Below are 16761 nucleotides of genomic sequence, written 5' to 3'. Positions count from 1 at the left end.
GAACTCACTGAACTGAGACTAATTACATCTTTTCCTGCAGATTTCTATTTGTGTGTGTTGCTTTAAGTTCCTTTTATATGTTTAGAAGAGCAATAGGCTTCATCTCTACCTATAAAGCTGAAAGTATGTGTGTGGGATGTATGTCTGGAAATGTTTACCCACTTTCAGATGAGTTAAAAACTTGAAATTGGGCACGCTGATAGGTATGCCTGTACAATGTACCAGAAAAATCTAAAAACATGAAATTTGGGGTTTTAAGCATTTAAAAAAAAATTAATAAAAAAAACTAGGCTTACACCTACAACTCCCAGCATGCCTTGGGCAGGAGGGAAGACTTATTGGGTTTTGGAAGTCATCATCTGGAAGTGGCTGGCCATCCAGGGCCGAAAGGGAGAATGCCTGGGGCAGGCTGCCTCAGTCGCTAGGCAGTGGGAGGGAAGGAGGGTGCAGCTCTGTGGCTGTCGCCAATGGCAACGACCAACTTGTCAGTCAGCTGGCTGGCTCCTTCATGGCCTACCTATGGGTACCGATTGCACAGTGCAGTGTGGAGTGGCTTAGCCAGACTTCACTTCCCATGAGCTTCAGTGGCAGGACTCCCATTGGGCAAGTCAGAACAAGGATAATCATGGGGCAGGGGTGAGGAGAGAGAGAGAGAGAAATAAATAAATTTATCTCACAGGACTAGCACAGGACTACCTTGCTGGGCTGTTGTGAAGGTGAGAGAGGTTAAAAAAAAAAGATACAAATTTTATTCTTTTAAAACTTAACTCAAAGGCCTAGTACCGGCCTCCTACTTTAAGATGATTACCTCACAGGACATATATCTTAGGGAACACGAGCAACTCTGGGTATATCAGCTAGTTCATATATAAACTTACTATTGCTTTTCTTTCTCTAGAAGAGCTTAAGTCTCGGAACATTACAAAGATGAAGTTACACTGAATGCAAACATGGTCCCTGTTTTGTTTTGTTGTTCTTGTAGAATACATCCTTCCCCCCTGTACAGTATGGTGAAATAGTAAATACACAATTTTTACTGTGGAAAAACTATAACTTTTGAAAACAATAACCCTTGACCCATTATTACATCTGTGAAGAAGCAATGTGTGTAAAAAGAGGCAGCATCCCATGCATATCTTCTTCCACCCCCATGTGATTAGCATGGATGCATGAGACAGAAAAGCCTTCCAGTTTAGACCTAGAGGATCATCCATGTTAATGTGTGCTGGGTAGGCAGAGCTGTGTGTTTCTACGCATGGTGCTTCTTCGTTTGTATAACATGCGGAACGGGATAAGGAAAAATAGAAATTACAAGGTGCACAAGTATTTAAATTGCTCATGTTTACTTTACAAAAGAAAATGCAGTATTCAGACGAGGCTTCTACTTGTATTATACCTGGTTTCAGTACACGCAGCATTACATATGATCTGCAGTTGTACAACTAGATTCTAATGGTGGAGAATAACTTCTAATTATCTACATATATGTGTGGTGGAAGGGAGAGCGGGGAGAGAATTAATCGAATAGCTGAAAGCAGCACAACGATAAACATTTTTTTTTTAAAGAAAAACAAACAGAATCTTGTCGCACCTTAAAGACGAACACGTTTATTCTGGCATAAGCTTTCGTGGTCACTGCCGGTAGTATTCAATCTTAGCCTTATTTAGAGTAGACCCACTGAAATGAATGCGACTGAAGTTAGACTAACACTGGATTATTTCGTCAGATGCAACCTGTTCTGAAGATGATTTCTCTGAAGAAAGCAGCCAATTGACTCCCCACCCGCTAGAATGGGTCACTGAAGCATTAGCGAGTGGCGGCCAGGCATACGTTGGCACCGTCCTTATGCTCGGGAAGGCAGATCACAGATATTAAAAACCCTATTTTCCTATTGCTACAAAGCAGCTCTTTTTCCTAGGGGAAGGGGAAGGGTTAGGACAGCACCACGTGGACAGAAGGCGGAAGAAGCTAACCTGCTCTCCGCCTCCTCTGATTCAGAGTCCGGAAAGCGTCCCAAGAAGCGAAGGTCCCCCCTTAAAAGAAGGGGACATGGCAGGGATTAAAGGTAATGGCCCGGGCTTTCCGCTCTCCGACAGACGCCCCCTCCCCCGCGAGGTCTTTCAGATATTTCCTCTCTTCCTATCCCCGTCCTTCTCTATGGCTCCCGCATATTCTCCCCACCCCACCCCGAAAAAAAGCCCTTCCCTGCCGCCCGAAGATTCAGCGCCCAGTTCTTCCTTTTGCTCCTCATCTTGGTCTCTTCTAAGATGCCCCATAGGGCGCAAATCTATGCATTGTTAGACAGAAAAAAAGTCCTACAACTCCCAACATTCCCTAGCCAGCCATGTTGGATGGGGAATGCTGGTAGTTGTAGGACTTTTTTCTGTCAGAACATGCAAAGGATTGTGTCTTGTATGCAGTGTGGCTTCCTGTTGGCAAGCGGAGCAAACTTCTGCACTGTATTTTTTTCTTTGTTTGTTTTGTTGCTAGTTTCGCTTTGTCGTATTATGCTTTTCCTGGGTGTTGCTTTGAAACTCTGGTGGCAACCTAAATCACACACAGGGAATCCAGACGCCAAACAGGGCAGGGCCAATTTCTTTGTTTAATTGTGTAGAACCGGGAGTTCTGGTAGGTGCAGGAAGTCATAATGGGCGGGGAAAACAGGAGGGCAGGACAATGAAATTCCCCCTTCTAGAAACCTACTAAAAATTCAGACGCTCTGACATACTTTGGATCTGGTCAGCCTAATTCCACAGCTTGCTTTTACTCCATAGTTTTCATAAACCTTTTGATATGTAAGTATGTTTCTTGTAGCCACTGATATGTGCAGAGTGTGGTGTCCTTTAGGAACAATTCTGTGCCTGTCTAGACAGAAAAAAGTCTTACAACTCTCAGAATTCCCCAGCCAGCATGGGCGTTGTAGAACTTTTTTCTGTATAAACATGCATAGGATTGCATCCTAAAATACCTTTCTAAACAATACAGCACAATCCTATGCGTATTTACTTGGAAGTCCCACTGAGCCTATTCAGACAACACATTAGGCAGCTAACCCTTTTGCAGTAAATGATTAATGAGCATGTTTAAATCGTGGTTATGTAGCCACATTGATTAGGAATGGTTCACACCACACACTAAGTCATGGGTCACATGACACGTTAAGCCATAATGTTTAGCTCCAAATGTGTAACCACTGTGGCTTAGCGTGTCATCTGTGTTCAGTGAGTCTTTCTCCCAGGTAAGTGTGTGTATAGGATTCAGCCGAAGTATAATTAAGGGGATCAAGCAAAATAATTTTAAAAATTATTAAAATTATAACAGAAGCTCCTGACTTGGAAGTATGAATGTTGGAAGTTACGTAGATGTTTGTCCCATTAGAACATTTACTGCATTAGGAGGCTGCACATTTAATTGAAATAATGGATCACTTTGTATTGTCACTTTTGAATTTAATACCAGATAATTTATGTCATGTCAGTAACTGGATAGTGATTTTCTAATTGAACTTGGGTTATTAAAAGTTAAACAGTTTAGTGATTTAATTTCTTTTATTTCTGCTTGTGCAGCCTTGGTTGGCTTATCATTCACTGGCGTTATTGGTCTGACGTTTCTTATGTTGGGGTGTGCCCTAGAACATTATGGGTAAGAATATATTATTTTGAGATATATGTCAGTGCTATCTATTTTATTTTAAGCACACTTATTTGGACAATTTGAATGCTTTTTTACATACAATACAATTTGAATGCTTTTTTAGTTTAAACTGAGTCTACATTTGATGACTGATATGAGTGGGTAACGTAGGATCAGAGACAGTCATGGGGTTAGCGTATGGAAGAGCAGTGCTACTATGGAGGAGGAAAGGGAAGCTATGATTTGGCATAACAAGTATCTTTTTCTTTTCTTTTTTAATTTTAATTGTTTATTTTTCTTTAGTCCTGGTTACATAAGTCAAGTATTGCATCATACATATACATTTGATTTGTATACAAACTCCCACCTGGATTTGATATTGTTCATCATTAACTTACTTAAGTCACTTAGTTTCCTTAACTCCCCCGCCCTTAAACCCTAGATCACGCTTTTGCAGACCATACTTTCTTTCATCTTTGTATAAAACGGGGCTTCCATTCTTTAAACCTAAATGAATAAGAAGTAGGTATTGAGGAATTTAGAGAGGAAGCAGGGCAGTGTAATGGCAGAAAATGAAGAAAAATTAAGGTGTGGAGAACTGGATATCTTGGAAGGGGTGGGGGTAGAAGGACAAAGGCATATGGCCTTATTGTATTCATGTTTCAATATATTACTCCCATGTATATAGTTTGTGAGTGTGTGTTTCTGTATGTTTCCATAGGAAGAAAATTAGTTGTGCATAAAAGTTCATTTTAAAATGCTTTAACTTCCTGTATTCTTTGTCATTCTGCAGTGTCTATTGGCCCTTATTTGTCTTGATTTTTTACTGCATAAGTCCTATTCCTCACTTCATTGCAAAAAGAGTAAGTGATGATACAGATGCTGCAAGTAGTGCCTGCATGGAACTGGCATATTTCTTCACAACTGGAGTTGTGGTTTCTGCCTTTGGATTTCCGATCATTCTTGCACGAGTTGAAGTGGTAAGATCTCATAGTAAGATAATGAACACTAATTAATGTTTACTTTTACACTCCAGAGTTCTTGTTTTTCTGGTTTATGGTACAGCTTGTACACCAATAACCATGTCACTGAAAAGCAGCTGTGTGCCAGTTTCTTGGTGGTGTGGTAGTATCATGATGCATGCTATAGGAAATAGATCCTTCAGACAAGCACTTATTGCATATAGTATAGGGATCCACATAGAGAATGAACTATGGATTTTCACATTTTAAAATATATTTGGTGTATATGAGAATGATTACTTACTGGACAGTCTTAGTAACCGCTTACTTTACAGCATTTTCATGCCTGCTATTTGGAGACTTTAAAACTGAAATCTCTACACTATCTTTTTCTAACCACAATCCAGAGGAATTTAAATGTGGAGTTTGAATTTAATGGGGTTTAAGTGTAATACACATGCTAAGGATTGCATTATTTGGCTTTGATGAAAAGAACTCCTTTATGTGCACATATGTGCTTGCATTTATGTAGCATGTACTATTTTTCATTATCTGCTGTGCAAGTTTTTAAAATTCACTGCAGGGCATGTGGTGGAGCAGAGAGAGATGCTTAATTATCTTCTTTTCGTCTTATTCTTGAGAGACAGTATTCTTACCTACTTTAATCGGTATTTCCAGAAAAGGCTTTTATTGTACAATCTCCCTACCTCAGTCATACCACTAGAGAGAGCTCTAATTCCTTCCTTTTCTTGTGAAAATGTGTTTTGCTAAATGCTAAAGATCAGGAAAAGTTCATATTGTAGAAAAAAACATAACTTTCATTTATATTTTTGGGGAGAGAAATAAAATCTATAATAGTTATTAAACTTAATTTTTTAAATTGTAATAACATGAAATTAATAATGCCATGCAGCTTGATTTTGTTGTTTATTCGTTCAGTCGCTTCCCGTGACTTCATGGACCAGCCCACGCCAGAGCTTTTTGTCGGCTGTCACCACCCCTAGCTTCCCCAAGGTCAAGTCTGTCACCTCCAGAATATCATCCATCCATCTTGCCCTTGGTCAGCCCCTCTTCCTTTTGCCTTCTTTTTTCCCTAGCATCAGCATCTTCTCCAGGGTGTCCTGTCTTCTCATTATGTGGCCAAAGTACTTCAGTTTTGCCTTTAGTATCATTCCCTCAAGTGAGCAGTCTGGCTTTATTTCCTGGTGTATGGACTGGTTTGATCTTCTTGCAGTCCACGGCACTCTCAGAATTTTCCTCCAACACCACAGTTCAAAAGCATCTATCTTCCTTTGCTCAGCCTTCCTTATGGTCCAGCTCTCGCAGCCATAGGTTACTATGGGGAATACCATTGCTTTAACTATGCAGACCTTTGTTGTCAGTGTGTTGTCTCTGCTCTTAACTATTTTATCAAGATTTGTCATTGCTCTCCTCCCAAGAAGTAAACGTCTTCTGATTTCCTGGCTGCAGTCAGCATCTGCAGTAATCTTTGCACCCAGAAATACAAAGTCTGTCACTGCCTCCACATTTTCTCCCTCTATTTGCCAGTTATCAATCAAGCTGGTTGCCATAATCTTGGTTTTTTTGAGGTTTAACGGCAACCCAGCTTTTGCACTTTCTTCTTTCACCTTTGTCATAAGGCTCCTCAGCTCCTTCTCGCTTTCAGCCATCAAAGTGGTATCATCTGCATATCTGAGATTGTTAATGTTTCTTCCTGCAATTTTAACTCCAGCCTTGGATTCGTCAAGCCCAGCACGTCGCATGATGTATTCTGCGTACAAGTTGAATAGGTAAGGTGAGAGTATACAACCCTGCAGTACTCCTTTCCCAATCTTAAACCAGTCCGTTGTTCCGTGGTCTGTTCTTACCGTTGCTACTTGGTCGTTATACAGATTTCTCAGGAGGCAGACAAGATGACTTGGTATCCCCATACCACCAAGAACTTGCCACAGTTTGTTATGATCCACACAGTCAAAGGCTTTAGAATAGTCAATAAAACAGAAATAGATGTTTTTCTGGAACTCCCTGGCTTTCTCTATTATCCAGCGGATATTGGCAATTTGGTCTCTAGTTCCTCTGCCTTTTCTAAACCCAGCTTGTACATCTGGCAGTTCTTGTTCCATGAATTGCTGGAGTCTACCTTGCAGGATCTTGAGCATTACCTTACTGGCATGTGAAATAAGTGCCACTGTCCGATAGTTTGAACATTCTTTAGTGTTTCCCTTTTTTGATATGGGGATATAAGTTGATTATTTCCAGTCTGATGGCCATTCTTGTGTTTTCCAAATTTGCTGGCATATGGCATGCATCACCTTGACAGCATCATCTTGCAAGATTTTAAACAGTTCAGCTGGGATACCGTCGTCTCCTGCTGCCTTGTTATTAGCAATGCTTCTTAAGGCCCATTCAACCTCACTCTTCAGGATGTCTGGCTCTAACTCACTGACCACACCATCTGACCTATCCCCAATATTATTATCCTTCCTATACACATCTTCCGTATATTCTTGCCACCTTTCTTGATCTCTTCTGTTTCTGTTAGGTCCTTGCCATCTTTGTTTTTGATCATACCCATTTTTGCCTGGAATTTACCTCCAATGTTTCTAATTTTCTGGAAGAGGTCTCTTGTCCTTCCTATTCTATTGTCTTCTTCCACTTCCGCGCATTGCTTGTTTAAAAATAATTCCTTATCTCTTCTGGCTAACCTCTGGAATTTTGCATTTAATTGGGCATATCTCCCCTATCACTGTTGCCTTTTGCTTTCCTTCTTTCTTGGGCTACTTCCAGTGTCTCAGCAGACAGCCATCTTGCCTTCTTGGTTTTCTTTTTCTTTGGGACGTTTTTTGTTGCTGCCTCTTGGACAATGTTGCAAACTTCTGTTCATAGTTCTTCCTGGACCCAATCTACTAATTCTAGTCCCTTAAATCTATTCTTCACCTCCACTGCATATTCATTAGGAATATTAGTGAGCTCATATCTAACTGATCTGTGGGTCTTCCCTATTCGCTTTAGTTTGATTCTAAATTGTGCAATAAGAAGTTCGTGATCTGAACTACAGTCAGCTCCAGGTCTTGTTTTTACCATCTGTATAGATGTCCGCCACCTTTGGCTGCGAAGGATGTAGTCAATCTGATTTCGGTGTCGACCATCTGGTGAAGTCCATGTATAAAGCCGTCTTTTAGGTTGTTGGAAGAGAGTGTTTGTTATGCACAGTGAGTCGTCCTGGCAAAATTCTATCAGCCTATGTCCCACTTCATTTTGTTCTCCTAGACCATGCTTACCTGTAATTCCAGATGTCATTTGACTACCCACCTTAGCGTTCCAGTCTCCTATAACGAAAATAACATCTCTTTTTGGTGTATTATCCAGTAGGTGCTACAGATCTTCATAGAACTGATCTACTTCTACTTCTTCAGCATCTGTGGCTGGGGCATATATTTGGATCACTGTGATGTTAAATGGCTTACCCTGAATTCGAATTGAGATCATTCTATCGTTTTTTGGATTGTATCCAAGCACTGCTTTAGCCACTTTATTATTAATTATGAAGGCTACTCCATTTCTTCTGTGATCCTCTTGTCCACAGTAGTAGAGCTGGTGGTGATCTGATGTGAAGTTCCAGTCCATTCCAGTCCATTTCAGTTCACTGACACCCAAAATATCTATATTTAATCTTGACATCTCACCAGTAACCACATCCAATTTGCCCTGGCTCATAGATCTTACATTCCAGGTTCCTATGGTGTGCTGATCTTCAGAACATTGGATTCGTCGTTCGCCACCAGCACTGTTGGCCACTAGCCGTCCTTTCGACTTTGAGCTAGCTACATCATCACATCTGAATTGCTTCGATCTGCAGTCTCTTGTGGGCAAAGATCAGCACAGTTTGAATCAAAGGCATCTCATTTTCTTGAAATTCCCAGAAGAACTTATCTTCTGTTCTTCCCCAGTAGCATTTTGACCATCTTCCGACCTTGGAGTCCCATCTTCCGATGGTTTACCGACATATCTCTGGTTGTACTGATCCATTTAGTTTTCACGGCAAGAATACTGGGGTGGGTTGCCGTTACCTTCCCCAGGGATTGTATTTAGTCTGACCTCTCTGCCATGACCTTCCCGTCTTGGGTGTCCCTTCATGGTTTTGCTCATGGCATCCTTGAGGTGCTCAAGTTCCAGCACCACGACAAGGTAACGATCTCCTTTGCTGGAGATGCAGCTTGATATTAACCACATTTACTTGGATTTGTCCCATTGATTTCAGTGGGACACGCAGGGCAATCCTAAGCATGTTTGCTGTGATGTAAGCCCCACTTACCTGCTCCCTAGTAAGTTTGTTAAGATTTCAGCTTCATTCCCAAAAAGATCTGCATAGGTATGCAGCTTCAGTTGATATTCAAACAATAATTTGAGTTGGAGTTTCAAGCTAAGTATATCTTAGTTTTTGCTAGTAATATAGTAATATTCTAGTAATATTTGCTAGTAATATAGTAATAAAATAGAAATGGAAGCAAAGTAGTGAAAGTGGAAACATTGTAGTAAGCAGGAGGTAAGTTTTATTATCAGGGTTTAAGATTTTTTGGAAAAGATTGTAAGTCTGTTGGTAGGTGTGTGTGTTTTTTAACACAGTATTGTACAGCACCTAGCTTAATATTTTTATAACTTATACAAAAAAATAGTAGGAGTAGTACCATCCCTATAACGTTATTAAGTAGCAGCAATAAATCTGAGTATTCAATCAGACTTTGTAGTAACATTTAACTCCTCATCATAATCCATGATAAGGCAGCATATTGTGAGTAAGTTTTGTTGAACTATGTGAGATTTGCTTCTGGAAGAAATATGCAGAGGATCAGACTGAATGTGTCATAGCAACTCTAAACAGGACTAGCTATCCTGAACTCATATTTATGTTACTTATATTCTGTTCCATCTAAGGAAATTGTCTTATCTATCTATCTATTGTATTTTTACCCCACTCCTCAGCCAAAAAAGGCTCCCAGAGCCTCTTACAATCAAGTTAGCAAAGAAGACAGTCAGGCTTACAGTCTAAAAAAGACATGACACACAAAGAAAAGGAGTTAGAGAGGGAACAGGAAAAAACAGAGCTAGAGAGAGAAATTAAGTACGCCGGCAACAGGACTGCTGGGATTGTCCTGCTCCCGAAGGACGGGGAGTCCAACTGAAGCAGGCCCTGATGTTTCCTCTGCCTGCTCCTGTCTCCCTTGCTCTCGGTTCAGACAGACATAACGTGTGAGTGTTCTCCCCTCCCTTTTTCTCCTGCACCTTAAGTCTGGGTTGTTGTTTTTTGAAGCTCCCATTTTCCATGATAAATGAACTGGGAAAGTGTGGTTTAACAAATACTGGACGTATTGGATTAAAGTGTGAAAGGGAACAGACGACAGACAGGAAGGAGGAAGCATGTGTACAAAGCTTGTTCCTGGTCTGACAAACTTCATTTGGACTCAGATAATGGTGTCTGGACCAAGCCACTGGGCTGATTTACATGATCACTGCAGCCCCCACCCCCGATGGGGGGATTGTCATGTTTTGTAGTGTCAACTGAACCCGGGGGGGCAGGGGTTGTTTGACAATTATTCAACCAACAAATAACCCTACAACAGACCTTGGTCTGTTGCTGACATCATGTGAACCCAGTCCATGTATCCTTGACAATAATAGCATAATCCAAGTTTATTTCTCTAGTCACAACCGGTATCTGAAGGCTTCTGATTCTGAATTTTCACTTGGAGCATCAAGGACTTCACGAGGTGGAGGGCTTTTATGAATTGAAATGTGCTTCCTAACTTTTCGGTGTGCTTTTTCCTTAATACTGTGCGTATTTTTTAAAGATTGAAAAGTGATTTCACTTGATGTGCAAGATGAGGTGTGACAGAAGAATGTGGCTATTCAATTTATGTTCCCTTTCCATTTTTTTGAAGCTTGGGTCTATGGAACCAAGCTTTTTTAAAAGTGTTTATTAAAGTTCTCAGGTAGCCTTCAGGGTGAAGGTATTTTACATTAACTAGAAAAAAAACTTTTTAACAGCTGCCACCAAAATAAACCCTCTGTACCTTATAGAAACTTGGTAGCTTGGTTCTTATGACATAGACATGGGATAGATACCATCATGGGGACCATTTTTTAAGATGAACAAAATTAAGTTTTTTATTCAGGAAATTATTTCCATGAAGGCATTAACTGTTGCTTTTCAAATAGTAGGCCATGATTGCTTAAATATATACTGTAGTCTTTCCGAGCTAAATAAGCAATAGCTTTTCTCTTAGAACAGATTTCCCTATCCTTCATCCCAGCCAGTCATTCATTACTGGGGTCAAATCTTTTCTTCATGCTGATTCTGGCTTCTAGGATGTTTCAAGGACCTGCTTGAAACTCTTTGGTCTTCAGATTGTCTTCCAGCTGTCAGCAACTGACTTAAAATAAATAAATCTTGACCAATTATGTGCTTACTCCCTGTCAGGGCCCTCACCTACTGGTTGTCTTTTAGTGAACAATTAGTGGTTTCTTCATGAATTTTCTAATCTCCAATCAAGTGTGTTGACCCATCAATCCCAGTTGTATTGTACTATCTGCCTTGTACATAAACATATATAAACAAAGGCAGTTTGTTCTTCTAATCAGTTTGAACCTGTCTGCTTTAAACCTCTCATAGCAACCGTAACTATGACAGCCTCATCTCTCTTATGATACTGTAGCAAAACCAGACTTCTGGCCTATATGGTTACATTATAACCTCACTTAAATGTTATTCACAGAATATAAACATTACAAAACATAAGCAAACATAAAATTCAGTTTACCCTCATATGAGGACTCTGAGGCAGTTGAGAAGCAAGAGAAATTAGAGACAGTGTTGCACAGTGGCTTATGTTGCAGGAGCAGTATGTTATTACATTGGCCAACAATATTTTAGTATTCTGCAAAATCTGAAAGTAATTTTCCAACACCAGGTCCTAAGAGTGTTGTTTGTTGCAGCTGTGATCCTGGGTCCACTTACCTGGGAATAAGTCCCATGCATATGCATTGGATCACACTGTTACTAATCCAGTCAACCACAGGAGTGGTATAATCTTGGCCCCTTCCTAGAGTTGGAAGACCTAAAGATGGTAGTGCAGGCGCTGGTAACTTCGAGGCTCAACTTCTGCAGTGCGCTGTTCATAGGGCTACTTTTGTGCCTAGTCCGGAAACTTCAACTAGTTCAAAATATGGCAGCAAGGTTGGTCACCAGTACACCTAGGAGTGACCATATTACACCAGCTTTAAAATCACTTCACTGATTGGGTCCAAGTTACCTGCGGGATCGCCTTCTCCTGTACAGTCAGCAAAAACTAGGCTAACAACCATTACCCAGAGGACCTCTTCTGCTACTCTCAGACTGTGAAATGGCCTGCCAGGAGAGATTCATCAACTTAACAGTCTTCCAGAATTTAAGACTGTTCTCTTCCAGCAGGCCTTCCAAGTTGAATTTTAAGATGCCTTTTAATAATGTATTAGTTTTATATGTTTTTAATCAGTTATATGTATTTTATGGTGCTTTGTATTCTGTGTTGTACCCCACCTCGATCTGGAGGGAGAGGTGGGTAAGAAATAAATATGTTGTTGTTGTTGTTGTTACTATTTAGCAGTATGAATTTTGTGTAATAATGTTGTTTTAAACACAGTGACTCTGTTTGGACAACACATTAAGTGGTTAAACATTTTGAGCTAAATGTTATGGCTTAGTGTGTCATGTGAACCATGCCCAAGTGTGTGGTGTGAACCATTCCTAACCATGGTGGCTACATAACCATGGTTTAAACATGCTTACTAACCATTTGTTGCAAAAGGTTTAGTGGCCTAAATATGGCTTAGTGTGTTGTCTAAACAGGCCCACTGTTTTAAAAAGTATTTCACTCATTTTAAAAATGTTTTTTTGCATATTAGGCTTCTTTTTCTTTCCAATTTTCTCCAAATTTTAGTCCGTATTGGGGTGGGGGAGGGAAATTATACTTTGGTAGTGGGAATGGGGTGGGAAAGTAGCTGGCTGACTGCCTACGAATTATTCTTCATGACTATTCCCGAGTCTTGTGGATGAGCCTGAAAAAAAGCTCAGAACGTCCTGTAAATTTTTCATTAATTGTCCTCTTAACCAATGTTATTACATTACCAAGGATGAGTAATTATTTTGTATGTTAGTGCATTTTAGCAAAATATTTAATGAATTCCATAATGACTACTAGTTCTGTAATGACTATGAATTACTGTATCACCTGGAACTCAAAATTTACTGTTTGATCGTAAGCGCTTTTAGCGTGCTGATGTTGTATTTCTTTGTGCCTCTCTAACACTAAAAATAGTGTGTGTTTTCTGTCAATGAATAGAGAGTAATTTTTATTTATTCTGTATTTCAGATCAAGTGGGGAGCTTGTGCCCTTGTGCTGGCTGGCAATGCAGTAATTTTTCTTACTATATTAGGCTTTTTTGTTCTATTTGGCAGAGGAGATGATTTTACCTGGGAACAGTGGTAGACTTCACTATGATGTGGATCTGCACTACATAACTGACATGGACCTTTGCTATGATCTGGATCTTGGAATGCATTGTTCTTGTGTATATACTATGTATATATGTGCATATGTTGACCTATATTAAGTGCATCATATATAGCCTTACATTATTGGATACTAGTGTAGTTTTTATACTTGAGTCAGTGTCAGCCTAACATGGAAAATTTATTACATACTAATACATCTATTTAATGGGGCAAATCTACCGGCTGCAGCATGTGATGGTCTTTGAACATCAGCCTAAATTTTGCAAGGTAGGACTATTTTGCAAGCTGGGGCAGAATTTTAGTAATGTGGTGTTTCTTTCCAGCATTTGAATTTGTAAAATTTGCTATCTTTTTCTACTGCTGTAAAGCAAAATGTATTGAGGAGATATGAAATGCAAAAAAGTTATTTAGAGAGCAATCCGGTGGCCCCTAGATAGTGTCTGATGGTCCATAGGATTGTCCGTTTTCCTGGCTCTGAGGTCAGAAACAGCTCTGACCTGAGAACCAAGAAACCACGCTCCCGATCCCCGTCCTTGCCCCTCATAACCTGCATGGAGAGAACCATGCCAGCTACCTCTCTGTGGTTAGAAGTGGAGATGGGGAAAACAGGGTGTTCCTGGGGGGGAGGGGAGGGGAGGAGAACAGGACAGCTGTGGTATGCTATTTCCTATGGTCCCACCAGCATCCTTCCCTCCCCCTCTGAGGTGCTGCTGCTAGAAGGGTGAAATCGCATGTCTAGAAGAAAAGCAAGGTGGATGGAGTGTGGATAGCCTCCGGTTTTGGAGGCTGCTAGCTATCTACATGTGCCCTTAAAGACATACCAAGTTTAATTTTGCCAAAGTACTGATGTAACTGTTCTGTAGAAAGCTTCCCTTCATGGGAATAGCATGAAACCATTTTAAAGATCTTGTTTGTAGACTATTCAGAATGTTAGAATCATAAATCACTCAGGGTTTCTATTGGTTCAAAATACAAAAAGGGTTAGTGGTGGCATGCCTAGATTTAGGGATGGAGGAATCCTCTAGTTGTTATTCTTGAACATGAGTGAGAAAGCGGGACATAATCCTGCAAATGCCTTTCATACAATGGGTTGAATCAAGAGTCTGCCTCCTAGAGGCAGAAGGGCTCTTTCTATCCACAGGAGACTGCTGAACCAGCAGAGGAATCTCACTTGTGGAAAGGAGAAAATAACAGTCTTTGTTGATTTCTCCCCTTTCCCTGCAGTGCCCTATGCCCTAGGAAGTGCGTTCCAGAGGTTTGGAGACTACTCCAGAACAGTGGGGGGAGGTAGCACTTGGGGGCTACAAAGGGAAGGGGGAATCGGCGAAGTGCCTTCCCCCAAATTTTCCACCCGAGGGAGAATTTTGAGCATAACTTCACAGAATGGAATGCTTCCACAAGCAAAAAAGAAGCTGGATCAATCCCATCAATCATTTCATTCTGTTTTACTTTGAGAATTCTTTTTTAATCCTTAAAATGGTTCTAGTTAGGATAAAAGTATAGATAGAAAAAATAATAAAGCTGCAGTCCTATGCACACTTAACTCGGGGTAAACTCCATTGAAAACTGTAGAACTTATTTCTAAGTAAACTTATATTCTAAAGTTGCCTTGTAAATACTATTGCACTGACAAGAGAAGAGTAGAAACATAGTTTTGATGTCTATTGTGGTGAAAACCTATGTTTTCCTCCAACCCCCCTCCAAATAATACATTGTTGGGGCCTTTGAAACTGATATATGATACTGGATTCACAATAATGTAACTCATGTTAACTTTCTGGCAAATAACAAGCCTCTAGTTTTTCTCTTAAAAATGGGAATGCAAATGACAATGTAAAGTTTTTCAGTTTTGAATTACTGTTGCTTGCCTATTTGCAGGTTGTATGAAATAGGCTTGCTACCAGGGTTATAAAGATTTCCCAAAACTTGATACTGAACAGCTGCCATTTCAGTGATTTTCATTATATGGTAGTAAATTTACTTCAGAGTGCCTTTGCCCCAAGATTGCTGTGGTCTAGTGAAGGCATCTACATAAAAACAATGCTACATGTATTTTATGCAATCGGATTTTTTTAAAAAAAGTTGCTTTGTATTTTCGGTTCACTAGCTTTTCCTATGTCTCATAAAATACATATGAAACTTTGTAACTTTTGTAAGTTATATGAAGCACTGAAATCATGCAGTATCGCAAAATATTTGTGAATGAAAACATGTTTTTTTCAAGTTCTAATAAAATTATACTATAAAGGTCCTGTTGTGTATCCTGAATTATTTTGTTGCTTTACAAATGAAAAGAAGCTAAGAATTGTACTGACCCTCTATAAGGCAATATAACGACCAGTAAACAATTCCTTCAAAGCACAGTAGAAGAAAAGTTCAAAAACCATGTTGCTGTACAGATGTAGACAGCACTTGTTGCCTAAACATTCCAAGCTCAGTTTAAAGTACTTATATTTCCCTTATATAATGGTTGGCAGCAAGCAGAACTGGTAAGAGAAACCCAGAGAGGAACTATTCATTTGTACTTAAGTTTAACACCATTCAATTTGTGTATTGTTTTGGCGAGATGGCAGATTTTTGTCCTAAGGTCAAGTGAAGATTTCCTTCACTTTCACCAGGTAAAGTACAAATTTACCAAGTAGGTGCTACCTTTAAAAAATATTCATATTTCCCATTTCCAGTTAATACAGTTGTGGGGAAGAACTTTGATTTACTGAATCATTTGTTGCATTTAGGATTTCCAAATGATAGCAATTCAAAATGTTTTCTGTGCCATTGATTTGCTTAGATGTGTAGCCTGTTTAGGTTGGATCTAGTTGTGTCTTTCATTCAAAGAAGGGCTCTGGTGAACACAAAGAGCCTTTGATTCAGTGGAGGCCCCATTAATGGAAGGGAGTACAGTAGTTTTTGCTGATTCTTCCTCCCCTGGTGCCACTTCCCATACAGTATTGGAGGTTCCCTTTGTATTGGAGGACACTTTGCAGCAGATTTGCAGAGGGTTACAGGGTGGGGAAGTGGCAGAGGAATTGGCAAAAATGGCTTCCCTATCCATTAGTGGGTACTGGGAGCATCTTTTCCAAGAGTGGAACTCTATTCATAGGATTGTTTGATCCAACACTTTGACTTTCTTTCATATGGATTTACCTGAATATTCTATTTTCTTACGCTGTCTTCTGCAAGCTGTTGAATCCCAAGATTTGTTTTCTAGACACTGATATTGCCAATCTTACCATGATATGTCATTATCATTCACTTGCTTATTTTAAGACATTACAAAGCTTTAAAATATCTGAAAGACAATCTCAACCTATAAAGTGGAAAGTATGTGTGTGTGATGTACGTCCGTAATTGTTTACGCACTTCCAGATGAGTTAGAAACTTGAAATTTGGCATTGCTGATAGGTCTGGTTGTACAATGTACCAGAAAGTACAGCCTCCTGCTGGAGCACTTGGTGGGCAAGAAGTGCAGGCTGAGGCAGACACAGGGCTTCAACTCGGCTGCTCTTGGAGGCTTTCCAGCACCTCTGGGAAGGTGCTGGGAAGCCTCTGAGGGTGGCCGGGTTGAAGCTGGTCATGTGGAGCTGTGGCTTTAAGGCTGCCCTGGCCTGCATCGG

General features: G+C 40.1%; 1 protein-coding gene across 1 annotated transcript; it reads left to right on the top strand.

Annotated features, from left to right (window-relative positions):
• The first annotated feature begins 1963 nt into the window (after nt 1-1963).
• Nucleotides 1964-15217, top strand: LEPROT (leptin receptor overlapping transcript). The gene is made up of 4 exons (XM_063137745.1): nt 1964-2066; nt 3568-3643; nt 4428-4614; nt 13005-15217. Exons 1-4 carry the CDS (start codon nt 2051-2053, stop codon nt 13119-13121), a joined length of 396 nt encoding a protein of 131 aa, XP_062993815.1. The 5' UTR covers nt 1964-2050; the 3' UTR covers nt 13122-15217.
• Nucleotides 15218-16761: the final 1544 nt, after the last annotated feature.

The sequence above is a fragment of the Elgaria multicarinata genome, chromosome 1 (genome assembly GCF_023053635.1).
Source record: "Elgaria multicarinata webbii isolate HBS135686 ecotype San Diego chromosome 1, rElgMul1.1.pri, whole genome shotgun sequence".
In the NCBI taxonomy this organism is placed as follows: Eukaryota; Metazoa; Chordata; class Lepidosauria; order Squamata; family Anguidae; genus Elgaria; species Elgaria multicarinata.
The sequence above is the reverse complement of the archived record's forward strand: the minus strand, read 5'-3'. Positions and strand labels throughout refer to the sequence as shown.